Source organism: Bufo bufo, chromosome 4 (assembly GCF_905171765.1).
Source record: "Bufo bufo chromosome 4, aBufBuf1.1, whole genome shotgun sequence".
NCBI classification, from domain to species: domain Eukaryota; kingdom Metazoa; phylum Chordata; class Amphibia; order Anura; family Bufonidae; genus Bufo; species Bufo bufo.
The window spans coordinates 383,688,277-383,704,873 of NC_053392.1; the positions used below are offsets into that span (position 1 = coordinate 383,688,277).

Sequence of the window (16,597 nt, forward strand, 5' to 3'; positions counted from 1 at the left end):
ATGCTATATATTTCCTAGCCTGTCTATAGTATGATTTCTTAGCCCTTGTAGTCAACATAGACTGTGTCCCACATTGCTGCAGCTGATGATAAACCTTGCTACCCACACAGAAATCCGAGCTGTTCTATTGGTGTTCAGTGAAAATGGCAGATTTGAAGATATGAAAGTGCACTTTTTAACAGACCATGAAGAGAAATCCAGGGAGAAGCTGCTTAAAGAGTATTTGCATGTGCTAGAGGTACCTGTGCATTCCTGGGAGTATGGTACCACTCACCTAGTAAATGCTGCCAGGTGGGTGCCTTTATATATACATGTACATTCATTTTCACAGGCAATACCTGTAATGGGACTGATTTTATTAATAAAGTCTGTAAATGTAGAACTGAACTAGATGTACCATATTTATCACAGTGGCTCATGCTGTATGATAAGTTTGACGCATCTTTTGTTTAAGTTTATACCGCCTCTCGGTTGGCTTACTTTTTGCATCAAGGTTTTGATGCAAATGGCGCATTTATGGCATGTCCCCTTTCTATCTAAAACAGTTATTTGGTCAGTTATTGTGAGTCAAAACACAGAACAGGGGCAAATCAAATCATTACACCCTATCTCTGAGGAGGCTTCACTACTGGTTTTGGCTCACAATAACTGATGGAAATAACTGACCAAATATTGCGGACCAAATTATGCGGACAATAATAGGACATGTTCTATCTTTGAACAGAATGGAAAAATGGAAATACGGTAATGGAAGGCATATGGAGTACATTTCGTTTTTTTGCTTATCCATTGAAATTAATGGTTCCGTATACGAACGCAAAAACGTAACGTAAAATGGAGCGTAAACTGAAAAAATAAAACTTTTGTGTGCAAGAGGCCTAAGACACAACAAAACTGGTGTTCTCCAGTTGTTGAGGAAGTCACACAGGCATAGCAGCAGTCTGCAAACTAACTGTGCATGATCTATATACAAACGTATACCTCATCTAATATACAATTAGAGGTTCTTAGCAGAACCCTTTAACTATGACTGTGCACCTGAGTCTTTGTCCTACCATGCAGGATGCACTGATTGATTTTGTTTCTGTTCTCCAGTTTTTGCCACAAATTGAGCCACAATTCTGGTGCCCTTAGCTTTATTAATTATCTTTTGTGAAAGGTAATTGATCTTGGCCTTTGGTCTTGTCATGTGCTGGCAGCTGTCCTTGGCCCATTAACAAACCTCCATATTGCAGTTGTAGTCTTGGTTGTGGTTAAAAAAAATTGCCCTCAAAGGTGTTCATAGCCTTTAAGGGCAAGCACATTGAGATTTTCTGCCATAGATTTTCCATGCAGATTTTGTCACAAATTTTCTGTGAATTTGCCAAAGATTTTACCCTATGCAATGCAAAAAATTGAAATGGTGCAGATTTAAAATCCAACCTGTATGTCACTTTCCGCGAAAGCTTGTGTATGAGATGTTAATCTCATCCACTTTGCTACTACTGCAATATGTTGAAGATTTTCTGCCTGCAAATTGAGTATGGAAAATCCACAGTGTATCCACCATGTGTGAGCAATTCCTTAGTCCTCCGAACATATTCTTTGGGACAACTGCTTTTAAATAAAAAAAAATGCCAATTACTGCTCCATAATAAATTCTTATTATTTTTTGCAGGCTTGATGAAAACAATTTACCCAAGGAAATTAATTTGGTGGAAGATTACTTTCAGTTGGTTCAGCATGAGTACAAGCGGTGGCAGGAGACCAAGGGTGGGAAAAGCCGATTTGAGATGGTCCTTCCTCAGCTGTCTCTTGTCGAAGTGAAATGTGAGACATTAAATTGTCCTTTCTTCATGTCTGTGAGCACACAACCCTACTGCCACGAGTGCTTCGACAAGAAACAGAAGTCCGTTGACAGGACTAAAGCCCAAATACAGAAAGGTGAAGCTCTACATGGCAAACATGAAAATTCTGAACCATCATGTCAGATGACAGGACAGTCGCTGGAAGACCCTGCACTAGCTACAGCACCCAGCATTTTTATTTTCAGTGAAACAAATGCAATGAAATGTAAGACAGGCGACTGTCCATTTACACTGAATGTGGAGCTGAGTGGACTTTGTGAACGCTGTCACAACGCCAGGCATACTCAGCTAGGCAGTAGTACTGAAAGAGCTAGGACCTCTGACATAATTAGGTGTAATATATGTTTCCAGGATGCCACTAGGACTTTTAATGGCATTTGCAGCTCTTGCTTTAAACGGACTACAGAACTCTCCCACAATTCAAGCATTCCCCCTTTGCTTCATCAGAGGTCCGTCTCTGACCCTGTCAATTCGACATGGAGTATTGTGAATCTATCAGGTCAAGAGGCCACAAGCAATGAGACTTGTACATCAGCCACTAGTTCACCGTCTGTAGAAGAGAGGACTCCTAACCAAAAATGTAGAAAAGCTGGCTGCCAGTATTTTGGTACACTACAAAATCAAGGATTTTGCACTTTATGCTTCTTTGAATATAAAGAAAACAGAGGTAGGTTATTTATCTGTTTTTATGGTCATTTCAATAATACCAGAAATATATTTTTTCCTTATTGGTAGCAATTTATGGCGGCTCTTTGAGCGGAATTTTGCCGCAGACAGACGTAGAGCCGCCAGCATCTACGTCCTCATTGCCTCTCATACAGCTCAATGGCAGGCAGCGCTGAGAATTGCATATCTGGACATGTCCTTTCTCGGCGCAGCCGCAGCTTTAAAGGGGTTCTGCAGTTTGTTTAAACTGATGATCTATCCTCTGGATAGATCATCAGCATCTAATCGGTGGGGGTCCGACACCCGGGACCCCCGCCGATCAGCTGTTTGAGAAGGCAGCAGCGCTGGCAGTAGTGCCGTGGCCTTCTCACTGTTTACCGCTGGCCCAGTGACGTCACGACTAGTATCAACTGGCCTGGGCGGGGCTAAGCTCCATTCACGTGAACAGAGCTTAAAGGGCTTCTGTCACCCCACTAAACAGTTGTTTTTTTTGGTGTACTTATAATCCCTATACTGCGATTTATCCATACATAATGTGATTAATCAGTTTGGTTCAGTAGATTCTGCTAAAAACGTACTTTTATAATATGTAAATTACCTGTCTACCAGCAAGTAGGGCGGCAACTTGCTGGTAGCAGCCGCATCCTCCTATCATAATGACGCCCCCCTCCGCATGTTGATTGACAGGGCCAGCGGACGGGATCTTTCTCTGGCTGGCCCTGTCTGCTATCAAGATCTCGCGCCTGCACCGTAACGGTATTCAATCGGCGCAGGCACACTGAGAGGCGGACGCTCGCTCGGCCGCTCCATCCTCAATGCTCCTGCGCCGATGACGTCACATCTACACCCGGCGCAGGAGGATGGAGCGGCCGAGCGAGCGTCCTCCTCTCAGTGCGCCTGCGCCGACTGAAGACAGGTACGGCGCAGGCGCCAGATTTTGAATGCAAACAGGGCCAGCAGAGAAAGATCCCGTTCGCTGGCCCTGTCAATCAACATGCGGAGGGGGCGTCATTATGATAGGAGGATGCGGCTGCTACCAGCAAGTAGCCGCCCTACTTGCTGGTAGACAGGTAATTTACATATTATAAAAGTACATTTTTAGCAGAATCTACTGAACCAAAATGATTAATCACATTATGTATGGATAAATCGCAGTATAGGGATTATAAGTACCCAAAAAAAAAAAGTTTAGTGGGGTGACAGAAGCCCTTTAACCACGCCCAGGCCAGTTGATACTAGTGGTGACATCACTGGGCCTGCGGTACATAGTGAGAAGGCTGCGGCGCTGCTGGAGTTCTCAAACAGCTGATCAGTGGGGGTCCCAGGTGTCGGACCCCTGCCGATCAGATGCTGTTGATCTATCCAGAGGTTAGATCATCAGTTTAAACAAACTGCAGAACCCCTTTCAGTATGGGAGGCAGAGAGGACACGGGCGCCGGTGGGTTTTCAGCGAAATTTCAGCACGTCTCCTCACAAAACGTCCCCTAAGAGTGTTCAACTTCCAAGCTGCATAAGTAATGCTGACGCCACCAACTCAAACATGTGGACAGCCATGTGGATGGGGCAGTGTATAGGAGAACCTAGAGTTACTCTTTTCTTGCTCTCTGAGAATGAGAAACACGGAGCTCGTATGAATACTAATTAGTGGAGAGCTGGTAACGGCACAAAAAAAATGCATATTTGTGACACCACGAGCAGGACTGCTTCAGCTCTCACCTAACTGAAAACGTATTGGGAGTCTGAGTATCGGATAGATAGGAATGGCATTAATGGAATGTATTGTTTAGGCCCTTGTCTGTGACAGCATTCTGTAGTTGGGACTCCTTTATCTAGCAGGAAAGGGACACTTCCATCAGAAAGGGGTATTTTGTCTTAAATGGAATCTGTCACCACCAAAACGCCCCCTAAATTGCCCACAGGACCTGCCAGCTGAAGTCATTTGGTTTCTAATGATATCTTTGTCTAATTTGTCCAATGAGCAAGATTGCAGGAAAGCAACTTTTATTTCGCCACTTGTACGGTATGCAAGTTAAAGTCAAGGGGGCAACGACACTTGGAATCAAGCTTCCCACGCCTTTGCATTTGATGTTTTTTTTTCTCCAGGAGATCTTGCACCTGTGCCATATGATCTCATTCAACTGTATTGCCGTCCTCAGAATCGTGGTACAGTCGAATACTGTGGTGCGGTCGGCAGTATATTGTGCTGCACTATGGTACTTGGTTCGGCTGGGGCGGTATTTTCTTTTACAGAAATTCATCAAAGTATGTTCCCTGTAGGAGAGGGATTGACAAACTGAGCTTCATGTATTAAAACTGATGCAGAAAAGACGTGATCTGTCACCTGCTCCATTTTCTGCCTGTTTTTTTTGTATTGGTTGTCACATACCGTATTTTTCGCCCATAAGAAGCACCTACGTTTTTGAGGAGGAAAATAAGAAAAAAAAATTTTTTAACCAAATGGTGTGCCTTTGGTGGCTTTTGAACTAATGGTGGTCTGTGCATGACACTATTATGGGGAATCTGTGGATGACACACTGTAATGGAGGGGATCTGTGGATGGCGCTGTTATGTGGGGGGGGGATCACGTTCCCAAACTCCAGCCCCTCCTCCCTCCCCGCTGATACATCGCAGTCTGCAATGCAAAATGGCATTCGCCCCAAAAGACGCAGGGGCATTTCCCCCCCCACTTTTTTGGGGAAAAGTGCGTCTTATGGGGCGAAAAATACGGTATGTCATGCAGTATTGAGGATTGTGTATTTCCAGTTGGTCTGTTCATGCTGACTGGCTTGGATGTTACTAGTAACTCATTTAAGACTTTGGTTTATATTTTCTAGGAGTTAATTCCAGTCGATCTAACAGAACATCACAAAGCAATGTCAGCGTGGCTGCATTCAAGAACATGACCCGGTGCTTGGGCCGCGAGTGCAGCACATTAGGTAGTACGTTGTTTGAGGGGTTCTGCCAGAAATGCTTCATTGAAGCCCAGAACCAAAGATACCATGAAGCAAGAAGTACAGAAGAGCGGATAAAAAGACAAACAGAGGTAGCTATAGTCAGAATATATTGAATATTAAAAATCATTAAGCACTACATCAAATGATTAGTATTTTTTTTTGTATTGATGTTTGAAGTTGATGATCTCTGTTTGTACAGTGCTGTGTACATTCAGAATTGGGTCCCTTAAAGGGGTTCTCTCTGCAGGGACCTCCCTATCTAACTGTTGTTGATCTGAGGCTCTGTTCCTGAGTTATGATACTTTTTCTTAATATGCTGAGATAACTTAGATATTTGGTGCAATGAGGGCATCACTGTTGCTCTTGTGGCACCCAAGCTCTGCTCCTTTCTGTGGGCAGCCCCTCCCTATCGGCTTTGATTGACAGGGCCAGACAGTGGCAAAGCAGGCAGGGATGGGCTAGCCACAGAAATGAGTGGTGCTTGAGTGCAACAAGTGCAATGATGACCCCCCTCATTGCACCAAATGTCTAGTTTGCATATTAAGAAAAGTATCATCAGTTCTGGAACGGAGCCTCTGATCAACAAAAGGAAAGCAGAGTTCTAATCAGGAGAACCAATGCTATGTGTCTATACAAACAGCTGGATAGGAAGGTCATAGGTGACAGATTCCCTTTTAAAATAGTAGCAGATGTTTTAGGAAATTGTTTAAGGTAGTCCATGTTTAAAAGTCAATCATTTTTTCCTCAGAGATCTGGACAAAATCGGGCTGGTAATCACATGAAACTATGTGCCAGGGATGTCTGCAGAAACCCGGTGACAAGCAAAAATGATGAACTTTGTGAACAATGCAAGAATAGAGGTGCGCATCACTCATCTGGGGAAGATACACCTAAACTGCGCTGTAGGGCACCAGGATGTGATCACTATGGTAACAACAAGTGCAATGGTTATTGTAATGAATGCTACCAGTTCAAACAGATGTATGGATAGTTTGGAAAAGCCTGGATACCCGTTACCACAAAATGGTGCTACCTTCTAAACACTCTATAGCAGGACATTGAGGAAGAGACTACTTTATACTTGGCTTTGGTTAAAGGGGTTGTCCAAGTACAATAAAAACTGTAAATGGTTTAAAATAATAAAAGAAGGGATTCCTTTTCTTCCCTACTTCGGCCAGCGTCGTCCTCCCCGCTGCTGTTTGTTTTCCTGGCTGCAGCGGTGATATTCCATGCACACAAGACACCGCCGTAGCCAATTACTGGCCTCAGCATTTATGCCATGTGTGCTGCCAGACTACAATCTAGTGCAGAGATCAGCACCCCAGCTGTGGTGAAACTACAACTCCCAGCATGCACATTTGCTTGGCTATTCTCAGAACTCCCATAGAAGTGAATGGAGCATGCTGCCGGACTTTTTATCGCTTTTGAACAGCCCCTTTGGAGCATACCTAAACTTTTATTTCATTTTTCATAATTGAATCAGTGTCTCTGAATTGGCTAATCAAATCTGTCCACTGGACAGATCATCCTACAGCAGACAGACGGCAGAGAGACTAGATGCAGCATCAAGTGAGAGATTTCTTTCACCCCAGAGCTTTTCACCTGATGATCCAGCTCTGGGGAGACATAAATCACCCGCTGCATCTCGGTCATCCTCCTCCCCGCTCCCAATAGACTTCAGTCGGCTGTGTACACACTTCCCTGTGTGGATTTGCTCAGTCATTTCAGAGACAATGATCAGGTCAGGGGAAGGGAAATATGTGTAGAAACAGGCACTTTTTTAAAATAAAATATATTACAAAGTTCACTGTTATCACCAATGCTATTGAATTATGAAAACTAAAAGTTTAGGTGTGCTTTTAAGGTATTTCCTTTTGTATATATCTCAGTACTATTGTCTATGTAAATAAACATGTGAAATCAATGTTCTTATGCTGCAAACAATGTTTAACATTACTGTTTCTTTAAAAGATTTATTTTTATGCATTTGTAAGAGTGGTTGGTTTTGTGTTGTTGGGATATTTATGCTTCTGTAATATTGTAGTAAATGATAATAGATAACAATCAGATTACACCAATGACAGTTGATGTTCTGGTACGTACTGTGTATAAAGTATATGATCTTTTTCTGCCATAAAATGATTATAGTGCTTAAAGGGAACCTATCACTAGCTTTGGGATTGTGCCATTACGCAGCTGGGGTTTAGGCTACTTTCACACTCGTGTTTTGGCTTTCCGTTTGTGAGATCCGTCCAAAATGGATCAGTTTGCATTCTGAATGGAAAAGGTTCCGCTCAGAATGCATACGTTTGCATCAGTTCAGTCTCCATTCCGCTTTGGAGACGGACACCAAAACGCTGCTTGCAGCAATTTGGTGTCCGTCTGATGAAACTGAGCCAAACGGATCAGTCCTGGCACACAATGTAAGTCAATGGGGATGGATCCGTTTTCTATGACACAATAGAAATGGATCCATCCTCCATTGACTTTTAATGGTGTTCAAGACGGATCCGTCTGGGCTATGTTAAAGATAATACAAACAGATCTGTTCTGAACGGATGCAGACGGCTGTATTATCTGAACGGATCCGTCTTAGCTTTTTAACTATACCCCTGTGAAAACAATCTTGTTTCGAAAATAACTAGAAAAGGGCATGCTGGTGGTTTAGTGGCCCCACAGGTATAGACAGGTTCCCATTAAGCGTATGTTTACTTTTAATCACTACTTTACATCTACAACAAATGGCTATACCTACCATGCTCTATTCCAGGGTTACTTCTTGTCACTGAACCAGTAGACGTTTCTAAAGGTCCCTTTACACGAGACGACAATCTAGCAGATTGTTGAGAAGGACGCATTCGCTAGCGGAGGAGACCGGTGCATTTACATGAGTATGGGGAGAAGTGATCGCTAGTGCCATCGCTCTTTCTCATACTGTCTGGTTGTTTCCTGGCAGCAGTTGTTAGCCTCTATAATGTGCTACCGCATTTCATTCTGGGAGTTGCTGTGCACAGGCTACACTTCCTATACGGTTATTCACAAGGGCAAGACTTATGAAGACCCCCACATTCAGAAATGCTGGAACGCTTGCACAATTGGTATTAACAAGATGTGGTATTTGTAAAGTTGCTCAGACTTGTATGTAATTACACTGATGTGTAAACTGTAAAGCATCCATAGACAAATCTGTTAGTAAGATTTTTGGCCATGACATTTTTAATAATCTAAAAAAAAATTTCCGATAAATTCCTTCTTTTTTGCTGTCTAAATCAGAAAGGTAGTGTAGCTGGGAATTTTTATAGAGGACTATAATTATTGCTGTGTTTTATGCTCCCCTCATATTACTCTAGTTTGCTTCATTGAGGAGTATTACCCAGCTTCACTATCTTGATAGTGGAAATCACTGTCTTTAGAAAGGAGCCGTGGGAACGGCATGTTTTGTGATTGAGACAACACAAAGCTACAGCAGATCATATCTTCCAGAAGATAAAAGTATCATTCTACATTGTGATAAGTAGAAGCGAATAAAATAGCCAAGCTCACCTGCACCATTTATGGAAGCACGGATACTGCCAGGAGCAAGCAGAAGTCCACAGGAAAAAGAAAAATGTCAATCCAGCTTCTGTAATAAAAATATAAAAGCCTTTATTATTCCAGCAGTATAAAATCCATGTAGTCACCAAGTCTACGCGGTGCGTAGAAAGCTCAAAAACACAGATGAAGGTTAGGAAAAGGTACGGAAGGCACAGGAGTTGCTGCAGACTGAGCCCTGTGCAGCAGCATTCATGTTACTGGCAAACTGTAACCATCTGCAGAGTATAGATAACTTGTTGGTAATACCCTCACCATAAGATAGTATCAAAATTTGAGCAACTTTATAAATCACTTGCTTTACTTCTCTAGAAACACTTAATAATTTTAAAATTATAAATTTACATATTACGGTTTCAAGGGAGCAGTGCTTTGTGTGAACTAAAATGATAGTTGCCCAGTAAAGCTCAGCTGTTGGGTCACATAACTGAGAGGAATAACGCTTAAAGGGATTGTCTAGGGATTTTTTTATTTATTTTTTCAAACCACAGGGAGTGCGTTAAAATAAAAAAATATACAAAAAAAATTATTCACCCCTTTTAATATTGAGCCACTTTGGCACAAAGAGAACTGGCTGCAGAGAACACCCTTACAGCACTGTCGTAGCCATGTCACCACCCCACAAGATTGACACTGATCCTCCAGAGTGCTTGTGGCATGGAGATTTAGTCTGAATTTAAAGACCACTTATAATCAGTGTTAAGGCTCATTTACACAAGCCGTGGAGACAATCATCAGGAAGGAAGAGTTCCTTCGCAATAATTGCCTGCTTATCAGTGGAGGTGAAGCACTGCATTTACATGCAGTGATCTCCTCCACTGTATGAGGACAAGTGATGGATACTGCAGATCACTGTTCACACAGCACAGTCTGCTGCCCAGAAGTGAGAAATGAGGCGTCTGCACCAATGATCGTTTCGCCCGATGAACGTGATCTGCGGCACCTTTATACGGTGCCGATTATCAGGAATGAGCGTTCCACCTTTTAGTATATAATGCATTTTATACAGGGTATTGAATTTAATGATATTGTAACCTTTTAGCACCCCATTGATGATAAGAAATTGTAATTAGCTGTAATTTATTCTAATGGGTTTCCTTTTTTTTGTCTAAACCCTGGACCTTGTACATTTGTTCATTGAGGACTTCGACCAGTCACCATCAATGCTGGTCAGCAGTGTAATATATAAGACGTCACATCACAGCAAGTAGGGGAAGCTGCTGTATAATGTAGGGGTTAAGCCTCTAATACCTTATTAATCGACATTCTTGTGTAAATTCAGCAAGTTTATTTTTTGCTTTCGGGTTTCTTTTAATGTGTCATTATGAGATTATTTATTTACTCACATTATGGTAATTTTATATTTGCACATAATTGTATATTGGACATTCACTTTAATCTAATAAATTATTTATATGCTAAAATATTAATGACTTCTTTTGTTCTTGCAATGAAGAACATGACCATGGCAATATCCACTTCTATCCATCTGCACTGTCAGCAGACATTTTTACCATAAAGCTCCCCAATGCAAATAAGAAAATTCTCTAAGAAAGATATTTTCCCATCAACAATAACAGCACCGAGAGAGAGGATCTGCCTTCAAATATAAGAAACCTACAGAAAAATAGGTAGGGCCTCTCCCTGCACTTGGAGAGAGACCTGCAGGGCACTGAGTAAAGGGCAAGATGCTTTGCATCGTATTCATATTTACCTGAATGACAAGGCTATTTTCAGAAGCAGTCTACAGTGAGCTCTCTTCCATTGCAGCTGCAGGTGCAAAAACTTTAGGGAACAAGGTTGAGCTCATCAGCGTTAGGGCTCATGCACAATTGTGAATCCGTAAAACACTGATACCGGCCGTGTGCATTCTGTGCATAATAGAACTGTCTTATTCTTGTCCATAATGCAGACAAGAATAGGACATGAAGGTGCTCAAAAAGTTGAAGACGTGTAGCATATTCAAGCCATAGGTGGACCAAGACAGGAGTTCCTGTTAGGCCTTAAGACTGGTTTAAATGAGCCGATCAAGCGGCTGATTGTTCCTTCCCGACAGTCGGCTGCTCACGTAGTAAAGGAGACCACTGTATTTACATGCAGCGATTTCCTTAACAGTATAAAGACGAGAATTTGCTATAGGGATCCCTCATACCCATACAGAATCATTGTTTTTGGGCAACAGATTACTGTTTAGACAGCACGATCTGCTGCTCAGAAACGATTGGTGCTGCCTGCACGAACTACAGGATCACCAGATGAACGAGCGTTTTGCTCATTCATCGTGGGATCGGCAGCACATTTAGATGGGCGGATTGTTGGGAACGACTGTTTGCAGGAACAGTCGTTACTGATTATTTGGACGATTATTGGTTCGTGTAATCACTGACCACCTAATTTGCAGTCCATTGCCTGTCTCAGAAGATGGCTCACAGGAAATGGCGGTGTGTCAGAGCTAGCTCAGATCCTGAGCTTGATAGAACTGCTTCTACACAGCCTTTGGAGATCACAAGAGGTCCTGTGTGTCCAGGCTCGGACTGGCCCACAGGGGTACAGGTGAATCCCCCGGTGGGCCCCTAGTCTCTCACCCCCTGCACAAGTGAAGCATCAGGAAGCATATGAATTTTGGTCAAAAGTTGGAATACCAATCTCATAATCCAGGAAAATTCCTCCAGAAATTCTAGTATTAACAAAAGTGGTGCCCATTCCTGGTCCCAGGGAGTAAGGCCTCATTCAGACAGCTTTAGTTTTAAATTTGAGGCTTGTTTACATGGTCTGCGTTTATACCACCGATTAGTTGGCTTACAGTGTTGCATCGTCCATTTCCTGCCAATTGCGGCCCATAGTGAATGGTGCCTAAATTGGGATATTTTCAAGAAAATTGTGAATGTGTGAGGCAGGCCTTCTGTAGACTTATTTGCATCAAGGAAGAACCAAAAATTGAAAGCTTTCTTTTCTTTAAACCCCTGGGAATCCCCAAATGGATTGGACACCCTTCTTTAGATGTGGAACCTGATTCTCCCCCATTACTACTAATTCCAAGGGTAGAATAGAGTGATGAAAACACCAATTTGCCTCAAAATGGCTTGATTCACCTGGATGAGGATCATGTCTGTGACCAATCATGGATGCTTCAGGCAATCCTAGAACTACCTTCTTGGAGCTCTTTTCTGCACCCCAAGTGTCCAACCTTCACTTTTCAGCCTGGAATATGTATCCGTTAAAAGGTTTTATCCTGCTTAAAAATTTATACCAGAGTTTGGAAAAGATTTAGATGTTCATTAGGCGTATTTCAGATGTAGATAGGGGAGCAAAGGTTAGTTGCGCCGCTATCTTTGACTTTTCCCTGCTCATGTCAGGTCTAACATTGTGGGCGGGGAAGTGGATGGGACGGCACGCCCGTCTTTCATCATTTTCTACGCCTGTTTTACGCGTAGAAAATGGTCTAAATGTAAGACCACTCAGAAGCTGTCTTACATTTAGAACTGGCGCTGGATGCACCGAAGTTATGGAGAGGCCTGCGCCTTTACATAACTCTGGCAGATCCTCCGCCAGCTATAGGGCTTTATTAAGACCGACGTCTAAAACGCCAGACTTAATAAATGTGTCTCTTAGATTTTTGGATTTAGAGTTAGTTTTTCTAGGATAGGTCCTTTTACGTTAGATAGTATCTCAATAGTACAAATGCTTCCACCCTCACAGAAGGGCATAGACCAATACTCTCTTGGGGTCATTTATTAAAACCGGCGTTTTAGACGCCAGACTTAATAACCCTGCGCTGACGCTTGATGTGCCTAAGTTATATAGAGGCGCCAGCCTCTACATAACTTGGGCACTGGCCGTGTGACTTGCTTAAATCTACGCCCGCTCCCTTGCTGGTGTAGATTTAAGTCCTCTTCTACACCCAAATACAGGTGTAGAAAATGATACAGTAAAAGAGATGGGCTGGCCGGCCACCCCTTCCCTGCCCACATCCCCATTTTCTGCCACTTCGGAAAAGTGGCGTGAGCGGGGAAAAGTTGCAGATTCTGCCACAAATCCCCTTTGCGAATGAATCTGCGACAAAAGTGCGCCAAAAAGTGGCGTACTTCTCATTATAAAGGATCCACTCTAAGTGCAGAATTACAGCCCTAACAGGCTTGTGTGACATCATGAATAGATTACTTCATCGAGGCTTCATTTGTATCCAGGCCTATTAATTTTGACCTTCAAAACCATCCTTTTGATTGTGTTAACCTCTGCTGAAAGTATTTGTGAATCACAGGACGTTTCAGTTATTCCACCTTTCACCACAATACTGGAAAACAAGGTAATTTTGCATGTTAAAGGTCGCATGTTATGTCTTACCTACAGGGATCTCAAGTCTCCCGGAGGTTCAGGGAGTCTCCCTCTATTAGATAGCGGCTCCCTGACACATGTGAGACAGACAATATCTCCCGGAAAGGTTTACTGATAGCAGAGCAGAGAGATAAGAGAAGTGACAGGACAGAGTTTAGATTACAGGTTGAATTAACCCTTTAGGGTCAAATTGGCTTCTCAAGGAGAAATATATGTTAAAGGCATCCCTTCTTCTGTCTCATTCAGTAGCTATAGAACTATTGAGAGAGATGTATTTTTATTTTTTTATGCATTTGCACATTTAACCCTCCATTTTAATTATATTATTTACCACAGTGTTAAATTCACCCCCCCTGGATGCTTGTTTTTTCCCTAAAGTGGGGTAGATAATTACACACAGGGTTTTAAAGAATAAACTTCCTGACTCAGACCAAGAGCTGACTCAGCGAGTCAGCAAGTGAATCGAAGCATCCGCGCATGCGCATTGCGCAACCTAAGCTTCGGTTCACTCGCTTCTTGTCAGCTCAGCGAATGAACCGAAGATTCGATTCATGAATCTGTTCATTTGAATGAACTGATTCATATGAACCGATTCATGTGAAAAATCCGAACTTCCCATCTCTAGTTTACTCGCAGTAAATCTTTCCGGCAACCTGTAGCAGTGTCCCCTTCTCGGCGAGTGCGCACAGTGCAAGAAGAAGTCGATGCTGCAGATTTGGGGGAATATGAGTGTTGAAGCAGTTGCAGAAGTGGACTAGTAGAGCTTGATAACTGAAGTAACAAACCTGGAGTAGAGCCATAAATCAACTTTGCAGAGCTGCAGTAGTGGAGTTATAAACTGGTATAGCTTAGCTGGAGTAGTGGAGCCGTAATACTAATGCAGCAGAGCTGAAGTAGTGGAGCTGAACTGATGCAGTAGAGCTGGAGCAGTGAAGGTGTAAATTGTGTAGTAGGGCTGTGGCAATGGTACACTCATGACGAGCTGTGAAATTGCAGTGATGAAGCAGAGTTGAAGACCACTTGATGTAGCAGAATTGTAGTGCTGCACATATGCTGAGCTGTAGAAGTGTAGTGATTAAGCAGAGCTGAAGAACACTCTAATGTAGCAGAGCTGTAGTGGCTGTGAGTTGAACATGCAGCGGGGATGCCATATACCACCTGAATAGTTGGGCAGCATCTTTTACCTGGACCAGGTTTACATAGCCCAGCCGGATGACATCATCACTTCCTTCTAAGTTGCTATGGCATCCTGACCCACTGGGGAAGTAAGAAATCTAGACCAAGGATGGGAGCTAGGCAGAGTTGACATTGGAAACTTTTCCACACTCCCAGATAAGATTGTGCTTCCTTCTTTTTGTGACACCCCTAAATGACCTAAGGAGCAGGAGTTCCATTGTTTGGGTACATGGAGTGGTCATGTCACGGTTGCGACACAGCCAAACTGTGGTTGAGTACTGCACGGCTGTGCAAGCCGCAGTGGACTCTAATCAAACTAAGGCTGGGTTCACATTACGTTTTTTCCCATCCGTTTAATGTATACAAAAAACCTATACTTTAAACGGATGGCTCAGACTGATGCCATACAGTGGCGACCGTTCACTATAGAGTTCCATGGTAAAAAAAAAAAATATATATATACTTTTTACTGGACTGTGCAGGATACAAGAACGTGGTGTGCTGCGTTTTTGTATCCTTTTTTTTCCCAACGTATACGTCAAACGGAGGCATAAAACGTGATGTGAACCCACCCTAAATAGGACTATTGTACACAGTTTAGTCAATCCGTAATGTCAATGGTCACTCAGTATTTGCGGGTGCTGCGCTGCTTTGAACAATATAGATTAACCAAATGGCAAGATCCTAATTAGGCTACTTTCACACCTGCGTTAGGTGCGGATCCGTCTGGTATCTGCATAGACTGATCCGCACCTATAATGCAAACGCTTAGATCCGTTCAGAACGGATCCGTTTGCATTACCATGAACAAAAAAAACAATTATTATTATTTATTTTTTTGTTCATGATAATGCAAACGGATCCGTTTTGACTTTACATTGAAAATGGGGACGGATCCGTTTGAAAATTGAGCCATATTGTGTCAACTTCAAACGGATCCGTCCCCATTGACTTACATTGTAAGTCTGGACGGATCCGTTTGCCTCCGCACGGCCAGACGGACACCCAAACGCTGCAAGCTGCGTTCAGAGGTCTGCCTGCTGAGCGGAGCGGAGGACAAACGGTGCCAAACTGATGCATTCTGAGCGGATCCGCGTCCACTCAGAATGCATTAGGGCTGGACGGATCCGTTCGGGGCCTCTTGTGAGAGCCTTCAAACGGAACTCACAAGCGGAGCCCCGAACGCTAGTGTGAAAGTAGCCTTAGTTGTGGTCGTATCCTTTAGGCTACTTTCACACTAGCGTTCGGAGCGGATCCGTCTGATGTTTCATCAGACTGATCCGCTCCGATAATGCAGACGTTCGCATCCGTTCAGAACGGATCCGTCTGCATTAAAACTTAGAAAATTTTCTAAGTATGAAAGTAGCCTGAGCGGATACGTTCAGACTTTACATTGTAAGTCAATGGGGAACGGATCCGCTTGAAGATTGAGCCATATGGTGTCATCTTCAAGCGGATCCGCCCCCATTGACTTACATTGTAAGTCTGGACGGATCCGCTCGCCTCCGCACGGCCAGGCGGACACCCGAACGCTAGTGTGAAAGTAGCCTTAGATGTCAGTAGTTGTCTGTAATATGCTGAGGTCAAATCAAGATGGAGAAATCCAAGTGTTGGTAGACCCCAGATCAGCTGTCAGTCACAAGTGCTACCACAGTGGAAAAAAGCAAAAAATAAAGTGTAAATGTCCTGCAGAGGTCTTTTATTACTTCTTGGCGGGCAGTTATGTACGATAGACATACAGTGGGGGAAATAATTATTTGACCCCTCACTGATTTTGTAAGTTTGTCCAATGACAAAGAAATGAAAAGTCTCAGAACAGTATCATTTCAATGGTAGGTTTATTGTAACAGTGGCAGATAGCACATCAAAAGGAAAATCGAAAAAATAACTTTAAATAAAAGATAGCAACTGATTTGCATTTCATTGAGTGAAATAAGTATTTGAACCCTCTAACAAAAAAAGACTTAATACTTGGTGGAAAAACCCTTGTTTGCAAGCACAGAGGTCAAACGTTTCTTGTAATTGATG

General features: G+C 42.9%; 1 protein-coding gene across 2 annotated transcripts in view; it reads left to right on the forward strand.

Moving 5' to 3' along the window:
• The window catches only part of TNFAIP3 (TNF alpha induced protein 3), a 29,862-nt gene extending 22,127 nt beyond the window's left edge, over window positions 1-7,735 (forward strand). For both annotated transcript variants that reach the window (XM_040429206.1, XM_040429207.1), the window contains 4 exons: window positions 111-291; window positions 1,658-2,514; window positions 5,348-5,556; window positions 6,216-7,735. In XM_040429206.1, the coding sequence (XP_040285140.1) occupies window positions 111-291; window positions 1,658-2,514; window positions 5,348-5,556; window positions 6,216-6,458 (1,490 nt within the window). In that variant the 3' untranslated portion in view covers window positions 6,459-7,735. The remainder of the gene's footprint in view (window positions 1-110; window positions 292-1,657; window positions 2,515-5,347; window positions 5,557-6,215) is intronic.
• The last annotated feature ends 8,862 nt before the right edge of the window (window positions 7,736-16,597 follow it).